This window comes from Bipolaris oryzae (assembly GCF_000523455.1).
Source record: "Bipolaris oryzae ATCC 44560 unplaced genomic scaffold scaffold_109, whole genome shotgun sequence".
NCBI classification, from domain to species: Eukaryota; Fungi; Ascomycota; class Dothideomycetes; order Pleosporales; family Pleosporaceae; genus Bipolaris; species Bipolaris oryzae.
In genome coordinates, this window is record NW_006911385.1 from 75,777 (window position 1) to 95,172 (window position 19,396).

Here is a 19,396-nt window from a genome sequence, read left to right on the forward strand (position 1 = left end):
ATCCAACTTTCTCTCAACTTCTGATTTGCAGGAAAGAGTCTTTTTCAAGTTTTAACGCCGAAGAAGCGTTCTTAATTTCTCCTCGTTCGACCACTGCACAAGATTTCGAGTAAAAGTTTCCTGTCTCTAGTCACTGTAGAGAACCGCATAGTCAATACAACAATTGACATAGTCTACTGTTAAAGATGATCTATCTGCTAAACGGAGGCGATCTATATCTAACCCATACTCTTTTGTTCTATAAACCCCCCCACTCCCAACCCCTATACTAAACCTCTCAAAGATGAAACTTGGCCTCCTGCTCCGCCACCGCAGGCTTCTTAGCATCAAAATGCCCCATAATATCCTCCAGATTATCCTCGTTCTCCTCCTTGGCGCCCTCCTGCTCCCAAAGCACCTCCCTGATAAACCCCACAAGCGCATTCACACTCGCCTTTTGCGTGCTCGGCAAAAAGTGTCCACCGGGATGATACACGACGTACTTGTCCTCTTTCCTCTTACACCGCTGTACCAGCACCAGACTCCTCGCTTCCTCAATCACCACATCCTGCGTTCCCAGAAAATGTAAGATGGGAGTCTCGATTTCCGGTTCGTAAAACGCCATGTACTGCGATGTTGGTGTGCTGCCGTCTTGTTGTTGTTGTTGTGGTGGTGGTGGTGGTGGTGGAATCGCCGCGAAGCCGCTGTATGAGACTGCGAATTTGAGTGGAGGGTGAATGTTTCCCTCGAAAGATGCTGGGAATGGGATTCCGGTGCCAGCAGCGTGCTGTGCATCGAATGCTTGTTTCCGCTTGGGTTCAAGCAACGACGCAACCATGGCTGTTGCAGCTGCGCCTTGGGAGAATCCAATGACGCCATCGAATGGCCCTTGTTCTTTTAAGATGGAGGCAATATGCGCGAACCCCTCGTCCAGCCCGTCGAAAACGTAGGAGCCATCGCTCGTGCTGCGTTTACGCCACCAGGCCCAGGCGTCGAGTTCTTCGTCGGCGTCCGGGGCGGAAGTGCGGTCGGTGACTGCGCCGGTGATGAGGGAGAAGTCGGTGGGGGTGAGGCGGATTGGGCCGGTGGGGTAGACGAGTTCGATGCCTTTGGGGAAGGCTTTATTGAGGGTTTTGCGGAGAGCGCCCGTTTTGGCTTGGAATAAGGGTCCGGATTGCGTGTAGCCGTGCAGCATTAGGATCTTAATCGGCCGGTTGGGCGGGGGCGCGGCGGCAGCCATGGTGCGCCAGTGGGAACGGACGCGGAGATTGGTGCGTGTGTAGAGGCGGGGGTCTGCGAGAGAGAGGAGGTGCTGCAGGCGCATACAGTGGCTGCAATTAGGATAATCAGAGTCAGTGAGAAGGTCTGCGTACTAGTAGTATGTAAAGGCGCTGTACTTCGGTAAGTACCCCGGATGTGGGACGTTCGAGATACCGCGGCTTTGTCGTGGCCTAGCGCGACAGGGTAGGCCTAAGTTTGATGTCATTTCTCAAGACGAACTACATCAACGCAACGTCGAAACTGAAAGCACCCAAGGACTGCCTAGTTTGATCAAATGTCTATTGTACATACGCAACTCGCACGGAACCTTGAGAGCTCAGCAATGTCTAGACTAATCATAACCCTTCTTCATGTATCATGAGTGGTAAGCATAACGAAATCGATACACAAGTATCTGCCCGTCGGCACGTCCGAAGCGATTGCCGATAGCTAAAGATCTTTATGACCCTTATTTCGCCTTGCCCTTAATGGCCTTGCTCTTGTCCACCTTTGTTGGCTGAATGCGCGCCATCATCTCTTCCTTGGTGATGAGATGGTCAACGCGCTCAAGAAGACCTAGCAAGCTCTTCATATTACTACTCCACTCGTTCAACACATCGTCAGCATCTCGGGGCCTCGAGAATGTGACAATGCGAGCGGGGCGGTCGATCTTGGCGTAGATGGTTTTTGCAGACACCAGCTCACTGATGTTCTTCTCTGTTTCGTCTTCGGTCAGATCCAGCAGCTCGGTGAGTCGCGGGATCTGGATACGTGTGTAGTACTTCGCTACAACGCGGACGTTGTGCTCAATGACGCGCTTTCGCAGATCCTGCCACCGCTGGAATGCCTTTGGATCATCTGAGTCGCCTTTTTCGGCGTCGAATACATCTGTCTCAGTGAGGTGAGGGCCGAACTGCTTGGCTACCATCGGCCACCTCATGAGCTCAGGCACAGTGAAGAGTTTAACCAATTGTGCGTCTTGTGGGATTTGAGAGTTTCGCGAGTCGCGCTGAATACGGTGGATGAGGTCGGACTGCTCGTTGTCATACGGAGCGAGGATGATGAAGTAGATGACGCGTTGAAGAATCTGTAGGGTCAGCATCTGTCCAAACATCAAAGAGGGGTATCACATACCGCCCGAAGCTTGGCTGGGTCTTCTTCAACGGCCTCTGTGTCTAGTACCTGGCGGTAGTGCTTGCAGACATCGAGGTACTTGTCGTCGTGCTTCGCCAGAAGGATCTGCTGCTCATAGTACTTGAGCTTAAGATCCGTTACGTCATCCTCTGGCTCAATTGGAGGATCATCTACGCTTCGGTTCTTCTCCTTCTCCTCGCGCTCCTTCTGCTCCTTCTCTAGCTGCTCGGGCGTCTTCTTCGGTTTTCGTGCAAAGTACCGTGTGCTGATCTTCCTGCTGAGAATACCAGCCTGTGTCCAATCACCCTTCTGTATGCATAGCGCCACTTGTTGTAGGATGAACTCGGTCTTCTCTCGCCGGGTCATGGAGCCGAACGTCTCGACCTGGAGCTCGCAAAGGATGTTTGTCGCGGAGTCAATGTCGCCTTGTTCCTTCTTGATGTTGGAAAGTATACGTGTTACCCGCGCTCGCTCGACTTCGACAAAAATCTAATAATGCATCAGTAGTGTCGCGCGTGACATCCATTGTCGCTGCTCACCTTGCCCTCGGTGACGGTGCGCAGTGTCTCGATGACTGACAGCTTTGTCTCCAGATTTGGCGTCTCATCCAAAAACCCCATGACGGTCTGGACCATCTTGGTGGTCGCTTGCTTGAGCTGTCCATGCTTCTTTGAGAGGAGCAGGACCTGCTCGTTCATCAAGTTCCAATCCTTAGCATTCTTTGCTATTGTGACGATGGCAATGATCACTCTAGATGTGGAGGCGAGATCGGAGGCCTGAATAGTATTAGAGCTTGCTTATGCGCGCGAGATATGTGCGGGTCTACCTGGCGAGTCTGCTTCTCGAGTGCGAGCAGCTTATCGATTCCAGCTTGGGGATTGCTCTAAACTGATGCATTAGCTTTTGCCGGACAGTAAAATGACTGGCCATCATACAGAAGCTAGCTTCTCCGCCTCTGGAATCGCCGCATCGACCTCCTTGGTAAAGTCCTTGTCGGCCTTGAGCACCTCTCCGGCAGACATGGTGGCGGGGTCGTGATATGGCTTGTTCTAAGTGCTGCTTTACTTGTTCGCTCTCGGATAAAGCAGTCGCAGCAGATACGAGGGAGCTATCGAAAGAACAGAGAGGTGGGATGAAGCCGCGTTGTGTTGTTTGGTTTGGTGTTGCGGCTGTCAGTGATGTAGAGAGATCCACGGCTAGCGCTTTGACCACCCGCCGCTAGTACGGTTGAACCATATACCGACGAACCCCGTCATCACGATGTGGTCATTCCAGCTTTAAGGATTCTTTCAACTTGCGCGCTTTTTACTGACTTTCGTATTTGCATTTCAATTAAACGTAAAGTACTCTGTGTGGATTTACGTTGTGTTAGATTCTAGTATTCATTTTCAACCGTGGTGGCGAATGATTACACACCTAAATCCTCACTCAAGGCGTGATTCTACTGTCCCAAACCCACCTCCTGTCTATTAATTATTTACCTTCCTACATTAGGTAATTCCTAGAGCTTCTATGATATCCCCTATTTATCGCAAGTGTGAACACCTGAAGACTACAAGGGATTGGAGCATATATTGCCGCGTTTGGCCGCACTTCCATGAACCTCCCTCTAGCCCCTCGTTTGCAAAATCATCGTGTCTCACTGCGGCGTAGCTTACACTTGGCTGATAATCGGATCTATCGTGTCCTGATACCCATTTCTAGTACATGACTTCTCTACCAGTCCACCCAAGGACCTTCATATATCACTCCATCGGGACCATCACCTCATGCATCGTCATACCATTTTTTTGTATAGCCCCTTCTCTCCATTTATCTATGCTGAGCGAGCCATGGGCAATCGTCTCTCCCCTGAGCGAAGTGATGATAGCGGGATGGGAGCTCCAGGTCGTACTGTTTGCACAGCTCTGACCTTTGATAGCATCTCCAGTAGCATGTATCGTACCCATCGATCTGATTTTGTTGTCAAGCGATATGAATTTTTTCCATCAAAGGTGCGTGTTCGTGATTCCGGTTCAGCAGTAAACCTTTTCTTCTACTTCTCTGCAAAGCACATGTACTTTTCGCGTACGCGAAGCTTTTCTTGTTCAAATAACCTGAATGGGCTGAGTCATTCGGCCTCTGTTACCGGATCTAGCGCTACAGGGCGTGGGGCTTAACGGGGAGTAGATACTCCTTTAGAACAGGCGGTTGCGAGCACTGATGTACGGTGAGGGACCATTGGTTCATCAGGGAGATCCGGGGCAATTATCTGGGTTTTAGCAGTGTGTATGGGCGATTCTGACTGAAGATTGATTTCGTTTACTCTCGTCGGCACTGTCTGCGTCCATTGTGCAGAAGCCTCTGTAATCCTATTATCCATTGTAAGATCCCATTCTCAGAGAAAACAACCCCGCCATCCACACTCTTCGTGGTTAGTGGAGAAGCGTTTCCAATGCCACTAATTGTTCTTCCAGTAATGTCTTTGTATGTTTGCGTCTGTAGGGTGCGATTGCCCTTGATCCAAGGGTAATGAAGGGCTTGAGCGGCAATTGGCCTCCACAAAGGATCCACTTGCAGCAGAGAGCGAACAAAGTCGATCATACCGACACTTGCTGACGACTGCTTCAAAGGGCCGTCAGGAAAGGGTATTTTATGTTTTTAGTAACCAAGCAGTTGTTTGCTGCGCGAAAACGTACTCTTTCAGATGCTTTGGAAAATCCATGTGCTTGCAGTACTCCATACAGATATAGAGCCAACCATCTTCTTGATACGAACCATATAGTCTCACAAAGCAACGTGAAATACTGCGCTGAGCATTAGCAATCTCTACAAACAATACCCTGGCTTGTGTGACTTAATCTTGGCAGCGAAGATTTAGCTGATGCCTCGATTTCACGTACATATCTTTTGCTACCGTGGTCTTCGCACACCATAACTTCTTGGCGTATCATCTCATCTTACGACTTCAGCCTGCCACTGACTTTGACAACCTCAATCTTGAATAGATATATCAAGGAAGGAAAATACTTATGCTCTGCCCTGCTACATTCCAGCGCCGAGGTTTCGGAGCGTCATCTACGACTCGACAACAATTAGGTGTTTTTCCTGCCCCAGCTCGATTTCCTACAGAGGACCTACCACGCGATGGAAGATGAAGCAATGCGAAGTGTATACCCAGCCCCTGCAAATTCTTCAACCCCAAATTCGAGATCGTCATAACGCTACTTGAGGATACAATGAAGCCCGCAGCCTGGGAGATTGAATGCAATATCGTCGCCTACTCACAAGGTCAGCCGGTGGAAATATAGACTCAAGAAGAGTGGCTTGGATGAAGCAATCAATGATCTGGAGAAATGTCAAGGTTTGGCCGACCAATCTTGGTTTCTATTACTAAGAATTGCCGATTGCTCAAATAGACCAGGCTTTGGCAGCAAGCACTGGCGCTCGTGAGTCTAGCTCTGATACAAGACACGAAGACAATAGTCGGTATACGTGCTGCATTACACCAGAACAGCAATGTAACCACAGCAACATCCAACATCCGCAGTCGAGCACTTTCCCTTGAGCTTCAAGGATATAAAGAACATGGCTATTCAATCGATTCCCTTCTGCAATGGCATCGAGGTGGCGCCTAGACCCTTTTCACACGACCCCCACCCACGACTGGGGGGTGCGCCGCATAGCCCCTTCCGCAAAAACCGCTCATGCCCAGGTCGGAGAAAAAAAAAGACGGGAAGATATTTTTTTTCTCTCTCTCTTTCGTCGCTCTTGCTCGATGTCGCGTTGTTAGGGGGGGGAGGGGGGGAGGAAGCATGGAGTGATGGAGGAGTATGGGAAAGATAAAAAAAAGAAAAGAAAAAAGAAAGCATTACCAAATCCCACCACCACTACCTTATCCTACTTGCTCCTATATTTTCCACCGTCGTTTAAATAGTAAAAGATGGAATTTACGTAGATAAAAAAACGCAGATTGCACCTTTCTCTCCACACCCAACACATACACATACACACACACACAACTTTTCTCACTTTCCAACCCCCTCATTCAAAGAAAAGAAATTCATAACGTTCATATCTGCATCCTATAGTTTTAACAAATTATCCCTTTCTCTCTCTCTCTCTCTCTCATCCATTCATTCAACACCTCCTAAAAGAAAAGAAGAAAAAAAAATATTACTCATACAAGGATACAAAACCCCCCTTCCCCCCAATCTTCTTCATAAAATATCCCCACTACATTCACTATACTTCCCCTAAGGCAATCACACAACCCCCCTCGACCTCTCCAGCACCCTCCGTTCCAAAGCCTCATCCCTCGCCGTCGTATACATAACCGCCGGCTCCTGCGCCTCCGTCACCTTCGCACCCGTGTAGCCCGACTGCGCAACGACGACGCCGCGGGGAGTGGCTCTGTCGCCTTCTGGTCCCCTTACTTGCGCTCTGTCGTTGGCATGGCTGGTGCTGGTAGGGGAAGAAGAGTAGACAGTGGGGCCGTGGGCGTTTGTATATTCCTTGGTGTGGTTGGCGGCTTGGTTGGCGGTTGAAGCGGCATGGTTGGCAGCGTGGTTGGCAGCTGAGGTGGCAGTGTCGACGGTCCTTTGCGCTGCGTTTGAGGAGGCTTTTTGGGCGTGCTTGAGAGATCCGGTTGCGGAATTGGAGACGGAGGAGGCGGTGCCTTGGGCTTTGGAGGAGAGGTCGGAGGCGGTGCTTTTGGCTTGGGAAGAGAGGTCGGAGGCTGTTTGTTTACCCTTCTGCGCTAGTGCATTTCCCTGGTTTGCTACTTCCTGCGCACCGGAGCTGATGCTGTTTGTAGCTGCGCGCCCGGTTTCCTTTGTGCTGTTTGCGAGGGAGCCGATGCGGGCGGTGGCATCGTGTGCTGCTGCGCGGCTGGTTTCACTGACGGTGTTGGCGAGTTTCTGAGCGTTGGCGCTGGCGTCGTGGGCGAGCATGCGGCCGTTGTGGGTGGCGGCCGCCGCGAGTTCCTGGGCGTTTGTGCCGGCTTCGCGGGCGATTTCGCGGCCGCGGGGGGAGGTGATGAGCGGGGCGGCGTAGACGGAAGTTACAGCTAGGACGGCGAGCCAGAAGGGAGAGACGACTTTGATGAGCCAGTATAGAGCTGTCAGGCCGAGGAAGGACTGTGGAGTGGTAAGTCTGTGGCTCATGTAAAAGGCAAGAGGGACGGCTTACAGCAAAAGTCTTCTGTAGGTCCTGCCCAAAGACAATCCTTTGAGCCTGAACTGCAGCATACTGCACAAAGTCATGGATATCCTTCAGTGTAGCGTTGAGGGTCGGCTCTGGGAACGTCTTGTACTCCTTTGGCCGTAGCTGAGCGGACAAAGAGCGGTTGCCCAGCATGCGGCTGGCGGATTCGGTAACCGATACCACTGTTAGATTAAAGTCAGATCTGTACTCAGATATGCTTGTGTGAGTCCGAGAACACTTACATCCCAGGGCAGTCACTCCACCCTTCAGGGCCATCTGGGTAAGCGGGAGATAGTGTGCACCAAACAGTAGACTGAGAACGCCGATGTAAGAGCCCAAGGTACGGGTCGGGTCATCCCACTGCAGACTGTTGTTAGACGCAATATATTACGCAGACAAGAGATATATTTACGTTGATGTACTGGTAAAGCGACTCTTGATGGGCTATCGTACGTTAGTATCGCTGTTGTCGTCTTGTGCATCTAGTGGTTCTGTCTTACCAATGATCTGCTTCAACGGTCCAGGTTGCGGCTGCTTTGGATGCGCACTCTCTTCCAATGCATGTTGAATCGTCGAAGCGACTGTGTTCACATTAATTGTAAGTAATTGAGACGAAACCAGTTGGTGAATCGTCTGTACTAACTCTCTGTTGTATCCTGACCAGGCTGTCGAGCACCTTCGCCTGCTACTGGTACGACGATAACGTTTTGCATGCTCATGGTGAATTTGGGTTGTGTCTGAATAGTTGTGCCGTCCAGAGTAGAGCACTGTTGTTGGATTATATCACACGAGGAACCCAAGGATGCATCATAGTGATTACATTCAGTGAGGCAACTATGACGATGAATGTTTGTGACGTTGGTACAACCAGCCGCCAAGGTTAAGCATCCTCCCACGCAATCAATGCGATACTCCAGTCTGATTGACTAATTGCCTTGAGCTTGAGTGATACCGCAGTGCGTGATATATGTGGGGAATAACGTCTAGAACGCATGGCCTAAGACGTAAGATCACGAATTCGCTTCATGAACAAATAGAAACAGTATCAAGTGTCATTTCTATGAAATCAAATCCGCGGAGAGCTACAGGCATCTCAATACGTAGGCATGTTGTGATCACTAGCCACAGCCAGATCCACTTTTGTGCATCATCCGTGCCAAGGATGGCTGTGGCACTTGTCTAACAAGCGGGCAGGCCCACATAGGCTCAGCCCTGCGCTTTCACGTGCAATTACTGCCAATGATATCACAGGTGTGATGTTGAACACATGTTGACAACGACACAAGATTAACGTAAGTATTCTCTCATAGACATCTGGCCCACAAAGGAGTACAAAAATACTTGTTCAACAGTGTCGGCTTCCCCGCTTGCGCCACACTTACCTACAATGTGATGTTTTAGCCACAATGATGGTCGAAAGACGATGATACTTTTATGTATACGAATTATGGATATATTTGGAAAATTCTTGTATGATACAAAAGAAATGCCGAGGTGCCCTCGCAAGGGACGCATATACTCAGGGGGAAACGCAAAGCGCCTACAGAGGTCAGGAGCTTAGAAATGGGGGGTGTTGAGTGCCATAAGGCAGAGGAGACCGGAAATCAGTCCAGCGATAGGAAGGGTAAGAACCTAAATCATGTTAGAAAATGACAAAGCAAGAAGGAGTTTGGAAAGGACGTACCCATCCAGAGAAGATGAAGGCAATCTGGCGCCAGTTCACAGCGCCAAGATCGTAGTTCATCAGGGCAACACCGACGGCTGATCCAGTCAAGCACTGAGTGGTCGATACGGGCAGTCCAAGCCTAGAGGCGAGCAAAACAGTAACAGCAGCGCCCAATTCAACTGAAAACCCGCGAGTGGGCGACATTTGGGTAATTTTATTGCCAAGCGCACGGACGATATGGTAGCCGTAGAACCAAAATCCGAGACCAAGCAAGAAACCGGCCACGATTAACATGAATATGGGAGTCCTTGATCTAGTAGAGACCTCGCCTTCGAGGTAGGTTTGGTATACGGCTGACCAAGGGCCAACAGCGTTGGCTACATCGTTAGAACCATGCGCGATGGACATCATCATGGCAGAGACAACTTGGCAGTAGGTCCAAAGATGCTCAACACGAACGTCGTAACGTTTGGCCTTGGAATGGATGGCACGGAGTAGATCGTTGTCGTGCGTAATGACGTCGATGGAAACACCTCGCAGAAACGCGAATTTGAGATAAGCCCACCACTTTTGGGGGTTGAACCAGGACAGAGACTTGACGGGAACAATCCAACGTTCATAAGGCTCGGGCTTCTTCCGGACCAGGTGTACAGGAGTTGTGGATGTCTCTTCTACACGTGGCTTCTCCGGGTCACTTGGCAGAGGGCCCTCGTTGCTTTGCTTTATCGAGTGTGACGGGGATCCATCGCCAAGCTTGTTGATGCTTTCATCTTGGGTAGAGCCTTTGCCAGCATTCTTTTCGTGTGTTCCAGCACGAACCTGACCGTAGGCGTCGGCATAGTAATCGGTAACGTATTCGTCGCCCTTTCCAGGCCAAAAGAGTTTTACGTCTTCTTTGAGAAGTCTGGGGCCAAGAATGACGTGCCAGACGCGGACGCGAGGATCCTTCATGATCAACTTGCGTTTGAAAAATGGGACGAAGAAGATGTAGCAGATTGCCAGACACCCAAAAAAGACACCAAGGATGATGCCCACGGCTTTTCCAGCGCCAAACTCTTCGAGTGATGGTGCAGTAGGGGCTTCCACCACAATGAAGAGGGCGAGGAGAGCTCCCGTTATGGCGAAGTAGAAGGGAATAAAGCGCATGGCATTCTTGAACGGATCCTTTCGTTCGAGAACCAAGTACTTGACTGTACCAAAGATTATGGCTGAGAAGGCAGCAGCAATCAATGGCGCAATGGCCCAGGAGGCGGCGACTTGTGATAGGGAGCCATCCTCCCAACCCCACTTGGCATCAGTCTGACTTGCAAAGCCAGCTCCAACGATGGCGCCGACAACAGTCTGAGTAGTGGAAACAGGCATGCCTAGCTTTGTAGCAAGCATCAACCAGAAGGCACTTCCGACCTCTGTTGATTGTTAGTCTCATGTTCTGCAGTTGTTGGTGTATGTTCTCACCAGCACAGCCCATGACCAGCATTAGTGCCCCCGGGTGACCTGTGAAACGATCGATGTCGATGATACCATTCTTGATGGTCGAAGTGACACGGGCGCCGAGCGCAACAGCACCAATGAACTCTGTGGCAATGGCAAGCGGTCCAACTTGAGCCATTGTCAATGTTCGTGCCGCAACAGAGGCTGTTTTGATAGTCAGTCGGCATGCTTCGTGTGGGCATGAGTATGTTGTTACTTACTAGCATAGGCATTGGCGACATCATTGGCACCGTTGCCAAAGGCAGAAAATACAAAAGCGATGGTGGTGATTGCAAGAATCCAGTCATACTTTGCTGTCACTGGAGACGCCATCTTGACTGTATAGCTGCGAACCTGTGCTTGAGTAGTCCTGAGATTCCGGCAACACAGTCAACCTTATATGGTAGTTGTCTGCGTCGAACATGGAGGGCATACAAGCAAAGTAGATGCATTGTGGAGAAGGACAAGAAGCGCCGAGAATGGCAGAATGGGCGCCGAGTGCCAGGTTGCCGGTTGGATCGAGGTTCTGTGGTCTTGAGCCATTTCGTAATCGTGTTTCCGCTGGTGGAGAGGTTCCGCCAAGTACATGAGATGTGCCCAGAGTTTCCGCTCTCTTGTCCTCGCCTTGGGGGTTGCTCAGACTGGAAACTCTAATGACCAATGAGGGGTGGCTATTGAAGCACGCATATGGGTAGTTGGACATTGAGTGTTCGCATGTGTAGAAGAATCTGGCATTCTCCCGTTGCGGTTGGTCTTGTTGGGTGCGGCTTGAGTGCGATCGTGTTGCTGTGTGGTGCAAACGGAACAGCCAATAGTTGGTGCCAAGAGGTAGTGGGATTGCGACATGGCATGGCGGCAACCACCGTGACAACCAACTAAAAGGAGAGAAGAATCGATATTCCAGTTGCGTGGCGAGGGACTGGTGCAATGTTCGCATGGGCATATCGTGAGCACATGGCCATGGTGGTTTCAACGCGACATGTCCCTTTGTTTGGCTTGTATCCTACTAGGCCAGGGTTTCCGGATATCGGCAGTCAATCAGACTAGCCATGCGATCCTACAGGCCGAGACGAGATAAGCCTGGGACCAAAGGTGTGCACACATTGTAAGCATGCGCCTAGGAAATGATGACTGTTGTCGAGGGTCACGTGTTCTCTGCGGCGGGCAAGCCAGCAACGCTAGCAATGCTTGCCAGGGCGGTCCGGGGTAGTAGTAAGTACTTACGTTGGGATGATGGGATCTCCCGAACATGTATGTATGTACAGTCTTTCGGGCCCGGCAGCTGCAGCGAGTGCCGAACCCAATTTCATATATACATATGCATCATGCGTATATGAACGTCACATACATGCTTTTGCTGGCCCTGTGGTGGTGTGGCAGCTGGGGGAGCTTGAGGCGCTCACCTGAGATGGGTTGCGTCATCTCCAATGTCACTCTGTTCGGGCGCGGCGGATAGGGCGAAAGCCGGGGGGGGGGGCAACAATGAGGGGAGCAAAGGCGCAAGGTGAGAGCGAGTGAAGGCGGATGTAGCCAGGCCAGCGCAGGAGAATAACCGTCAGCAAGATTGCAAAGGCGTCAGTGAAGAGACGGGCGACGGACGGGACGGCTGGACCATTGTCGGTTCTGGCGTGGGCGGCTTCCCCACGCTCGCTCTCTCGCTGTAAGATGCCCCCGCCAATGGGTCGCTGTTAAAAATTACCTAGCTTATTACCTCCGAGCTCGCAACCTGGCCGCCAGCTTTACTCCTCGGACGGCGTGTCGGTCGACTCACCACACGCTCCCCAGGGTCAACTCTCTTCTTCACCGACCTCTGTGGCTCCTCTCGAGGCCAATTGCACTCGCTCGCCATGGCCACTGTCAAGGAAGAAGTGCGCGAGGTGCTCCTCGGCACCACCGAGGAGCCCCAGCTGTCGCAGCTCACGCGCGCCGCCTTTATGAAGCACGCCCAAAAAGACGAGTCGGGCGAATACTACCTCAATGAGGACCAATTCATCACGGCCGTTGCCCCCGAAGGCGAAGACTACGTAAGCAGCCGCCAGATGCAGTCGTGCGTCTGATAGTCCCACTAACGCCGTGCCCGCTTCTAGCACAAGATCAAGCGATATCAGTATGGCATTCTCTTCCAGGTGGCCGACCGCGACCAGAAGGGCAAGGTCAACATCCACGACTGGTCCGTCTTCCAGAACCTGCTTGCAAAGCCCGACGCCGAGTACGAGGTCGTCTTCCGTTTCTTTGACAGGCGGCGCACCGGCTACATTGACTTTGACGAGTTCTACCAGACATGGAAGGCACACAAGACCGAGGACAGCCTGCCCTTTGACTGGGAGGGCCAGTGGGCGGCGCTGTACATTGGCTCCAAGAAGCACAGGCACACCATGACGTATCCCCAGTTTGCCCAATTGCTGCGTGGACTGCAGGGCGAGCGGGTGCGTCAGGGCTTCACTTACTTTGACCGCAACCAGGATGGCTTCATTGAGCCAGAAGACTTTCAGCGCATAATACGCGAGACTGCAAGCCACAAGCTGTCCGACTACTTGCTCGAGAACCTGCCTACATTATGCAACATTTCCGTGGGAAGCAAAATCTCATACGCCAACGTGCGCGCGTTCCAGAACGTCATTCAGCAGATGGACATGATTGAGCTGATTATCCGCAACGCCGTGCAAAAGAGCCCCGACGGCAAGATTACCCGCACCGACTTCCTCAACGAGGCAGCTCGCATAAGCCGCTTCAACCTCTACACGCCCATGGAAGCAGACATTCTGTTCCACTTTGCTGGCTTGGACGAGTCGTCTGGGCGGCTCGGGTTGCGAGACTTTGCTCGCGTGCTCGACCCGTCGTGGCACAAGATTGGCTCTCTGGCGGGAGCAGCGGTTGCTGATGCAGGACAAAAGGTGTTTGCAAGCACAAAGTCAATATGGCATGACGTACTAGAGTCTGTGCACCACTTTGCGCTGGGATCCCTAGCTGGTGCGTTTGGAGCGTTCATGGTGTACCCTATTGATTTGGTCAAGACGAGGATGCAGAACCAGAGAAGCTCTGGTGTTGGTCAAGTGCTATACAAGAACTCGCTCGACTGCGCCAAAAAGGTCATCAAGAACGAGGGATTCAAGGGTCTCTACTCGGGTGTGCTTCCCCAGCTCGTGGGAGTAGCGCCGGAGAAGGCCATCAAGCTCACGGTCAACGATCTGGTGCGAGGCAAGCTGACGGACAAGTCAACGGGGCAGATCAAGTTTGCTTCTGAGATGTTGGCGGGTGGCACTGCGGGTGCCTGCCAAGTGGTAAGTGATGCTGAGGGGGGGGGGGAGTTGTTGCGCAGGGGTTCTGTAGAGGTGAATGGGCTAACGTGGCACACTGCAGGTATTTACCAACCCGCTGGAGATTGTCAAGATTCGGTTACAAGTTCAGGGTGAACTATCCAAGAACGTCGAGGGTGTTCCGCGGCGGTCAGCCATGTGGATTGTGCGGAACCTGGGTCTTGTAGGCCTATACAAGGGCGCTAGCGCGTGTCTATTGCGTGACGGTAGGTGCTGATGGCGGTGGTGGTGGTGGTGGTAGTATTGAGGTTGAGATCGAGGCCATGACTGACGAATGCTTCTTCTAGTTCCCTTCTCGGCCATTTACTTTCCTACCTACAGTCATTTGAAGAAGGACTTTTTCGGCGAGAGCCCACAAAAGTCGCTCGGTGTTCTGCAGATGCTGACTGCAGGCGCTATGGCAGGTATGCCGGCGGCGTACTTTACCACGCCATGCGACGTGATCAAGACGAGGCTGCAGGTGGAGGCGCGCAAGGGCGAGGTTGCATACACTGGGCTGCGACATGCGGCGGTGACCATTTGGAAGGAAGAAGGCTTCAAGGCGTTCTTCAAGGGCGGGCCGGCGCGCATTATGCGGTCGTCTCCGCAGTTTGGCTTTACGCTGGCCGGGTACGAGGTTCTGCAGCGAGGTAAGTGGGCGCGTAGAGGCGGATGGATGGCGGCGGGGTTGAGGATGGAAAGGAAGCTAACCAGAGGACAGCACTGCCGATGCCGGGATCATCGCAGGCAGACGCGTCGAGCCTGGAGCCATCAGTGGGTCTGGAAGAGGCAAAGGCACCGTTGCCGTACCTCCGCAGCCGCAATGCACTCAAGGTGATCCTAGACCTGGACGAGAACTTTGGACGTCCCAAGCTGGCCAAGGATGCAAAGTTTGCGGGGATTCCCGGATTTGGCAGGCGACCGGAGGCTTAGAGCTGGGGCGAGGGCGGTCAGTGGAGCGGAGTGACATGAGGGTGACACAGCGATGATAAGGAATGTAAGTGGCAGTGTGTAAGTAGGGGGTAGAGCGAGAGGAGAAGATGCAGGGAGGGCCGGATGGAGATGGAGGTTTAGTCTACACATGCATAGGTAGTAGATGGGTAGATGGATACATGACACAATATACATGGATTGCATGGTCGGGGGCCAAGCAGGGCCGGGCGGCTGTTGCATGTTTTGTTCTTGTTCTGCAGGTGCGTGTAGTGTAGTGTAGTGTAGTGTAGTGCAGTGCACATAGTGTAGCGTACATAGTGTTGTATACATGATTAGGCGCCAGGGAGCGGCAAAGGAGGATTGTGGAATAGGGCCGATGCAGGTGGTCGGAGCCGCGTCTTTTCTCTCTGCTGGTGGTATTATTATTTTTTTCCTTCTTGCAGCTCGGCACAGAGGATTTTGTTTTTGCCGCGGGCTACTGGCGAACCCCGTGGAGAGGGCCAGGGCTGGGGGAGGGTTGCAGTGTGGGGTCCTGGGCAAGCTAGCGGCTGCAAAAGCGGGGGAGAGGACGCTCGGGCGAAACCTTTGGCCTTGCCGGGGCATCTCGCACTTGGGGGCATCTTGGGGCTGGTTGGTGCGAGAGGCTCAACTGTGGATTGGCCTGGCTGCTCTCTGCTGGCGGGTTGGCGGGTTGGCCTGCTGCTCATGCTGGCTGGCTGCCCGGCTGCGCCTCTTCGCCCGCCTGCCCACGCACAAGCAGCCAGCCAGCCAGCCAGCCAGCCAGCCAGCGACGATGCCGTTGACGTTGCCGTTGCTATTGCTGCCACTGCGGCTACTGTTCCTGCTCATCCTCCTGCTCCTGCTCCGTCTCCTACCACTGCTGCCACTTTGTCGTGTCGCCCGCCCGCCTGCTCCCTTCACACCTCTCGTCCTGCTTCACTCGCTCGCGGTTATTCGCCCGTCCCTTGCGACCCGAGTTGCGCCCTTTCCCACTCCATGCAGGGCAGCCCGTCCACTTAATCCAGTCAACAGCCGCCCACTGCCACCACCACCACCACCACCTTAACCCCCGCAATCAGCCTCCTCCCCATCCAGCCCACCCCGTCCCTCACATGTCCTGACCACCACCACCACTGCCCACCGCTGCACCCTCGCCGCCAGAGCCCCGTCACTGCTACTCGCACTGGTCCTCTCATATGCCATACGCCCTCGAAGCTCCGCCCTCGTCCGCGCCCCAACCTCAGTTGATGTTGGTCATCGGCACACGCCTTGGACACCGCCTTGAGGCTGAAAAAGAGCCGTCGCACTGGCTCCCTCGGGTATGTTTCGCACCGCGCAGAGCCGCCTGCCTCCTCCCTCACTTCCTTTGTTTTGGCCTGTTTATTTTTTTTATTCATCTATTATTTTTTTTCCTTTGCACACCCACTTTGCATCATCTGTTCCACATGGAATTGTCCAAGGTTGCCCTCTTCCCCGTTTTTTTTTTCGCGACATGGCATTGCCCATGACTATCGTTGCTGCTCCACTTGCACCTGCCCATCCCTGTCTGCCCCAGTCGCCTTGCGACTTCTCCGCCTCCACCTCCACTTCGGCCTCGATCAACCCAGCCCGGATCAACATAGTCGCACACGACATCACTTCCTCACAACCATGCTGACTCCAATCCAGACTGCCATCAAAGACTGGTCTTCCCGTGCTACTCGCTCCTGTCATCGCCCCCGAGGTCTCTGCCTGGGCGCTTTTGCCGAACGGTCTTTGGGATAGCTTTCCCTCGGCCCGCTCGCATTGCTTACTGTATTCTCCCTTTGCACCCTTGGCTACTCAGATGCTCGACACAAGCCACTATTACGCAGACGACGACGCGGTTTTGCACTCCCCTGGCCTGACAGCAGTCATTGTAAAGACGACCCCATCACCAACTCCACCCCCCATTGGCACTTTAATGTTTGACCCCCCAACTCTTCGACAGAGCCACGACTCTGCTTCTCCAGACCAAAAGGCCCGCCATCCACACAGGCCCCGACCGCGCCCTACTCAGGGTGATATGGTCCTCCTCCGGGAGATGAATCCGAACAGGCCGGATATTGCCCTACAAGCAAGCGAACAGGCCTTAAACTTTGATACCGACTCTGGCAGCGACATGGACGCCGAATCGCCAGCTGCGGCCATGGGCCCGTCCGGCTCGAGCCGTGTCAATTCTGCGTCAGCCCACTTTCAGTCACTGGCCCTGCATCACACTGTACAAGAAGCCCGTGGCCCAAAACTTGACCCAAAGTCGACCCATCGAGATTCGGTACTCGAGGACGATTTCAACCTCAGGCCGCTCCACCTGCTAGCAGACCGACGCCCATCTCAGACATCCTCTGTGCTTGCCGCATCAAATGGAATGCGTCATGACACCAATGGTATGCACCGCTCTTTGTCTGGCAATTCTGCAGCCTCGGCCACGTCGCTGCAACTACCAAATCAGCAAATTGGGGAACTGACAAACGGTGGCTCGCTAGATATCAACACGGCGACATCCCCAGGCCTTCGACAGTTGACCATTCCACAAACAAGAGGCCTATCCACAGACACGCTCCCAGCATTGCAAGCCCCATCTCCCGCACGCGATGGATCGACTACTTCGCCCGTCCAACAATTGCCTTCGTTCAGGCACATGGACGACATTGCACGCTCGGCATCGAGCGATCACGAGGCCAACAGAGTCAACGGCTTCCCCCAGCGACAGTCTGTGTCTTCGAGTGGACAGTCACCAACATCTAGAGTGCGCCAACTATCCATTGGTTCGCACTCATCGGCAACGCCCTTTACTTCGCTGAGCGCTGCATCACTAAGCGCATCTTCGCCAATGAGCGCCAACGACTCACTCCAACGTGGTGATTTGTTTTTGAGAACAGCGGGTGGAAGTGTGTTTGGCGATGCCCGAAGGCCATCACATGCTGCGTCAGACTGCGCTCCGTACAGCGCATTGCAGTCTGCATCGAGCGAGAGTTATCAGAGCTCAGATGGGTTGAGTCCTGCTTCACAACCAACGCCTATTGAGCAACGCCCCCGGCATATGAGCCTGGACGGTGCACTTGCATCGCGAGTGTTGCCGCCTCCAGTGGGCTCTGGCTTGCCACAAAGCATTCCCTCACATGCCACTGGGTCCTTTAAGTGTGACTACCCAGGTTGCAATGCTGCTCCTTTCCAGACACAGTATCTTTTGAAGTGAGTATAATGTTGCAGTAGTTTTCTAATGTCGATGCTGACCGTAACAGCTCACATACAAACGTACATTCGTCAAATCGACCCCATTACTGTCCTGTCAAAGACTGCCCCAGGGGTGAAGGAGGTAAGGGCTTCAAGAGGAAGAACGAGATGATACGGCACGGCCTTGTGCACCAGTCGCCAGGCTACGTATGTCCGTTCTGCCCAGACCGTGAACACAAGTATCCCAGGCCGGACAATCTACAAAGGTATGTTGAATTGATTGGAAGTGGTATGCTAGGCTGATAGATGATCTAGGCATGTGCGTGTACATCATACCGACAAGGACAAAGACGATCCTCAACTGCGCGATGTCCTAGCCCAGCGTCCTGAAGGCGGTAGTCGTGGGCGCAGGAGACGTGTCAGTGACTCGGGTCATTAGTGTGCGCAGGTTTCCAGATTCAAAACGACATCTCCCTTTTGAGTCCCGTACCTTTCTTCTATATGACGCAATTCACTTCTTTTTGACTTTTTTTTTTCTTTCTCATATGACCGGCGAGTCTTTTTCTAGCGAGTTTACTGGCAGGTCTCAGGTAAGGGTATACACATGTTTATGAAGTAGGCGAAAGCAGGCACAGGATTTGTCTGGGGTTTGGGGATTTTTTTCTTGACTGTATGGTATTGCTTTATTTCTAGCACCGAGGATTGATTCTTTGGGATGCCCCCAGTCGATTGTTGCTATGGATATCATGTTTGTAATTCTTTTTTTTTATCATTTTCCAAATCCATCAGAGATTTTTATATCTCACTTTTTCTTTGGATTAATCTCTAACTCTTTACAAAAAAAAGAGAGAGAGAGATGAAGTGGATAGTAGGGCTATGTATTTTTTTGTCTCCCCTCCCCCTTCTTCCCCTTGGATCTGGAGTTTTCAACCGCAGAAAAGAAAAATGACAATAAAAATCCGATGATTTAATTACAAACCCACACAACACAACCTCTTTCACATGAAACATACACACACACACACACACACACACACACAAACAAAGACACGGCAACAGGCAAAACACGAGAGATATCACAAGCCCAAAAGAGAGCGAGTAGAAGAAAAAAAGAAAAAAAATCTAGTACCCCCGAGCCGCGCGCACGCACGCACGCACGCACTACGTACCGATCCACATCTCACCCTAATAAATTCCCTCTTTTTTTTCCAAAAAAAAAAAGAAACACATTTTGCCATTTCTGCCGTTAAACCGCCTTTCCTCCGCCTTCCCCCCCCCC

The 19,396-nt window shown here is 52.4% G+C and overlaps 6 protein-coding genes across 6 annotated transcripts; 2 read left to right on the top strand and 4 right to left on the bottom strand.

Moving 5' to 3' along the window:
- Positions 1 to 277: 277 nt before the first annotated feature.
- On the bottom strand, positions 278 to 1,219 carry COCMIDRAFT_28040 (uncharacterized protein; the record flags this gene model as incomplete). Its single annotated transcript, XM_007691784.1, has 1 exon — positions 278 to 1,219. One exon carries the CDS (start codon positions 1,217 to 1,219, stop codon positions 278 to 280), a length of 942 nt encoding a protein of 313 aa, XP_007689974.1.
- A 489-nt stretch (positions 1,220 to 1,708) lies between these two features.
- On the bottom strand, positions 1,709 to 3,395 carry COCMIDRAFT_100668 (uncharacterized protein; the record flags this gene model as incomplete). Its single annotated transcript, XM_007691804.1, has 5 exons — positions 1,709 to 2,326; positions 2,374 to 2,862; positions 2,913 to 3,149; positions 3,200 to 3,256; positions 3,309 to 3,395. 5 exons carry the CDS (start codon positions 3,393 to 3,395, stop codon positions 1,709 to 1,711), a joined length of 1,488 nt encoding a protein of 495 aa, XP_007689994.1.
- A 3,222-nt stretch (positions 3,396 to 6,617) lies between these two features.
- Positions 6,618 to 8,276, bottom strand: COCMIDRAFT_100706 (uncharacterized protein; the record flags this gene model as incomplete). The annotated part of the gene is made up of 7 exons (XM_007691805.1): positions 6,618 to 7,184; positions 7,257 to 7,490; positions 7,543 to 7,739; positions 7,800 to 7,917; positions 7,970 to 8,001; positions 8,058 to 8,138; positions 8,201 to 8,276. The coding sequence occupies 7 exons, from the start codon at positions 8,274 to 8,276 to the stop codon at positions 6,618 to 6,620; spliced, it is 1,305 nt and encodes a 434-aa protein (XP_007689995.1).
- An 838-nt stretch (positions 8,277 to 9,114) lies between these two features.
- On the bottom strand, positions 9,115 to 11,026 carry COCMIDRAFT_7078 (uncharacterized protein; the record flags this gene model as incomplete). Its single annotated transcript, XM_007691777.1, has 4 exons — positions 9,115 to 9,189; positions 9,242 to 10,629; positions 10,679 to 10,858; positions 10,915 to 11,026. 4 exons carry the CDS (start codon positions 11,024 to 11,026, stop codon positions 9,115 to 9,117), a joined length of 1,755 nt encoding a protein of 584 aa, XP_007689967.1.
- Positions 11,027 to 12,540: 1,514 nt separating this feature from the next.
- Positions 12,541 to 14,922, top strand: COCMIDRAFT_100610 (uncharacterized protein; the record flags this gene model as incomplete). The annotated part of the gene is made up of 5 exons (XM_007691806.1): positions 12,541 to 12,717; positions 12,781 to 13,974; positions 14,054 to 14,216; positions 14,298 to 14,639; positions 14,711 to 14,922. The coding sequence occupies 5 exons, from the start codon at positions 12,541 to 12,543 to the stop codon at positions 14,920 to 14,922; spliced, it is 2,088 nt and encodes a 695-aa protein (XP_007689996.1).
- A 1,825-nt stretch (positions 14,923 to 16,747) lies between these two features.
- COCMIDRAFT_100685 (uncharacterized protein) lies at positions 16,748 to 18,556 on the top strand (the record flags this gene model as incomplete). The annotated part of the gene is made up of 3 exons (XM_007691807.1): positions 16,748 to 18,135; positions 18,186 to 18,383; positions 18,433 to 18,556. 3 exons carry the CDS (start codon positions 16,748 to 16,750, stop codon positions 18,554 to 18,556), a joined length of 1,710 nt encoding a protein of 569 aa, XP_007689997.1.
- Positions 18,557 to 19,396: the final 840 nt, after the last annotated feature.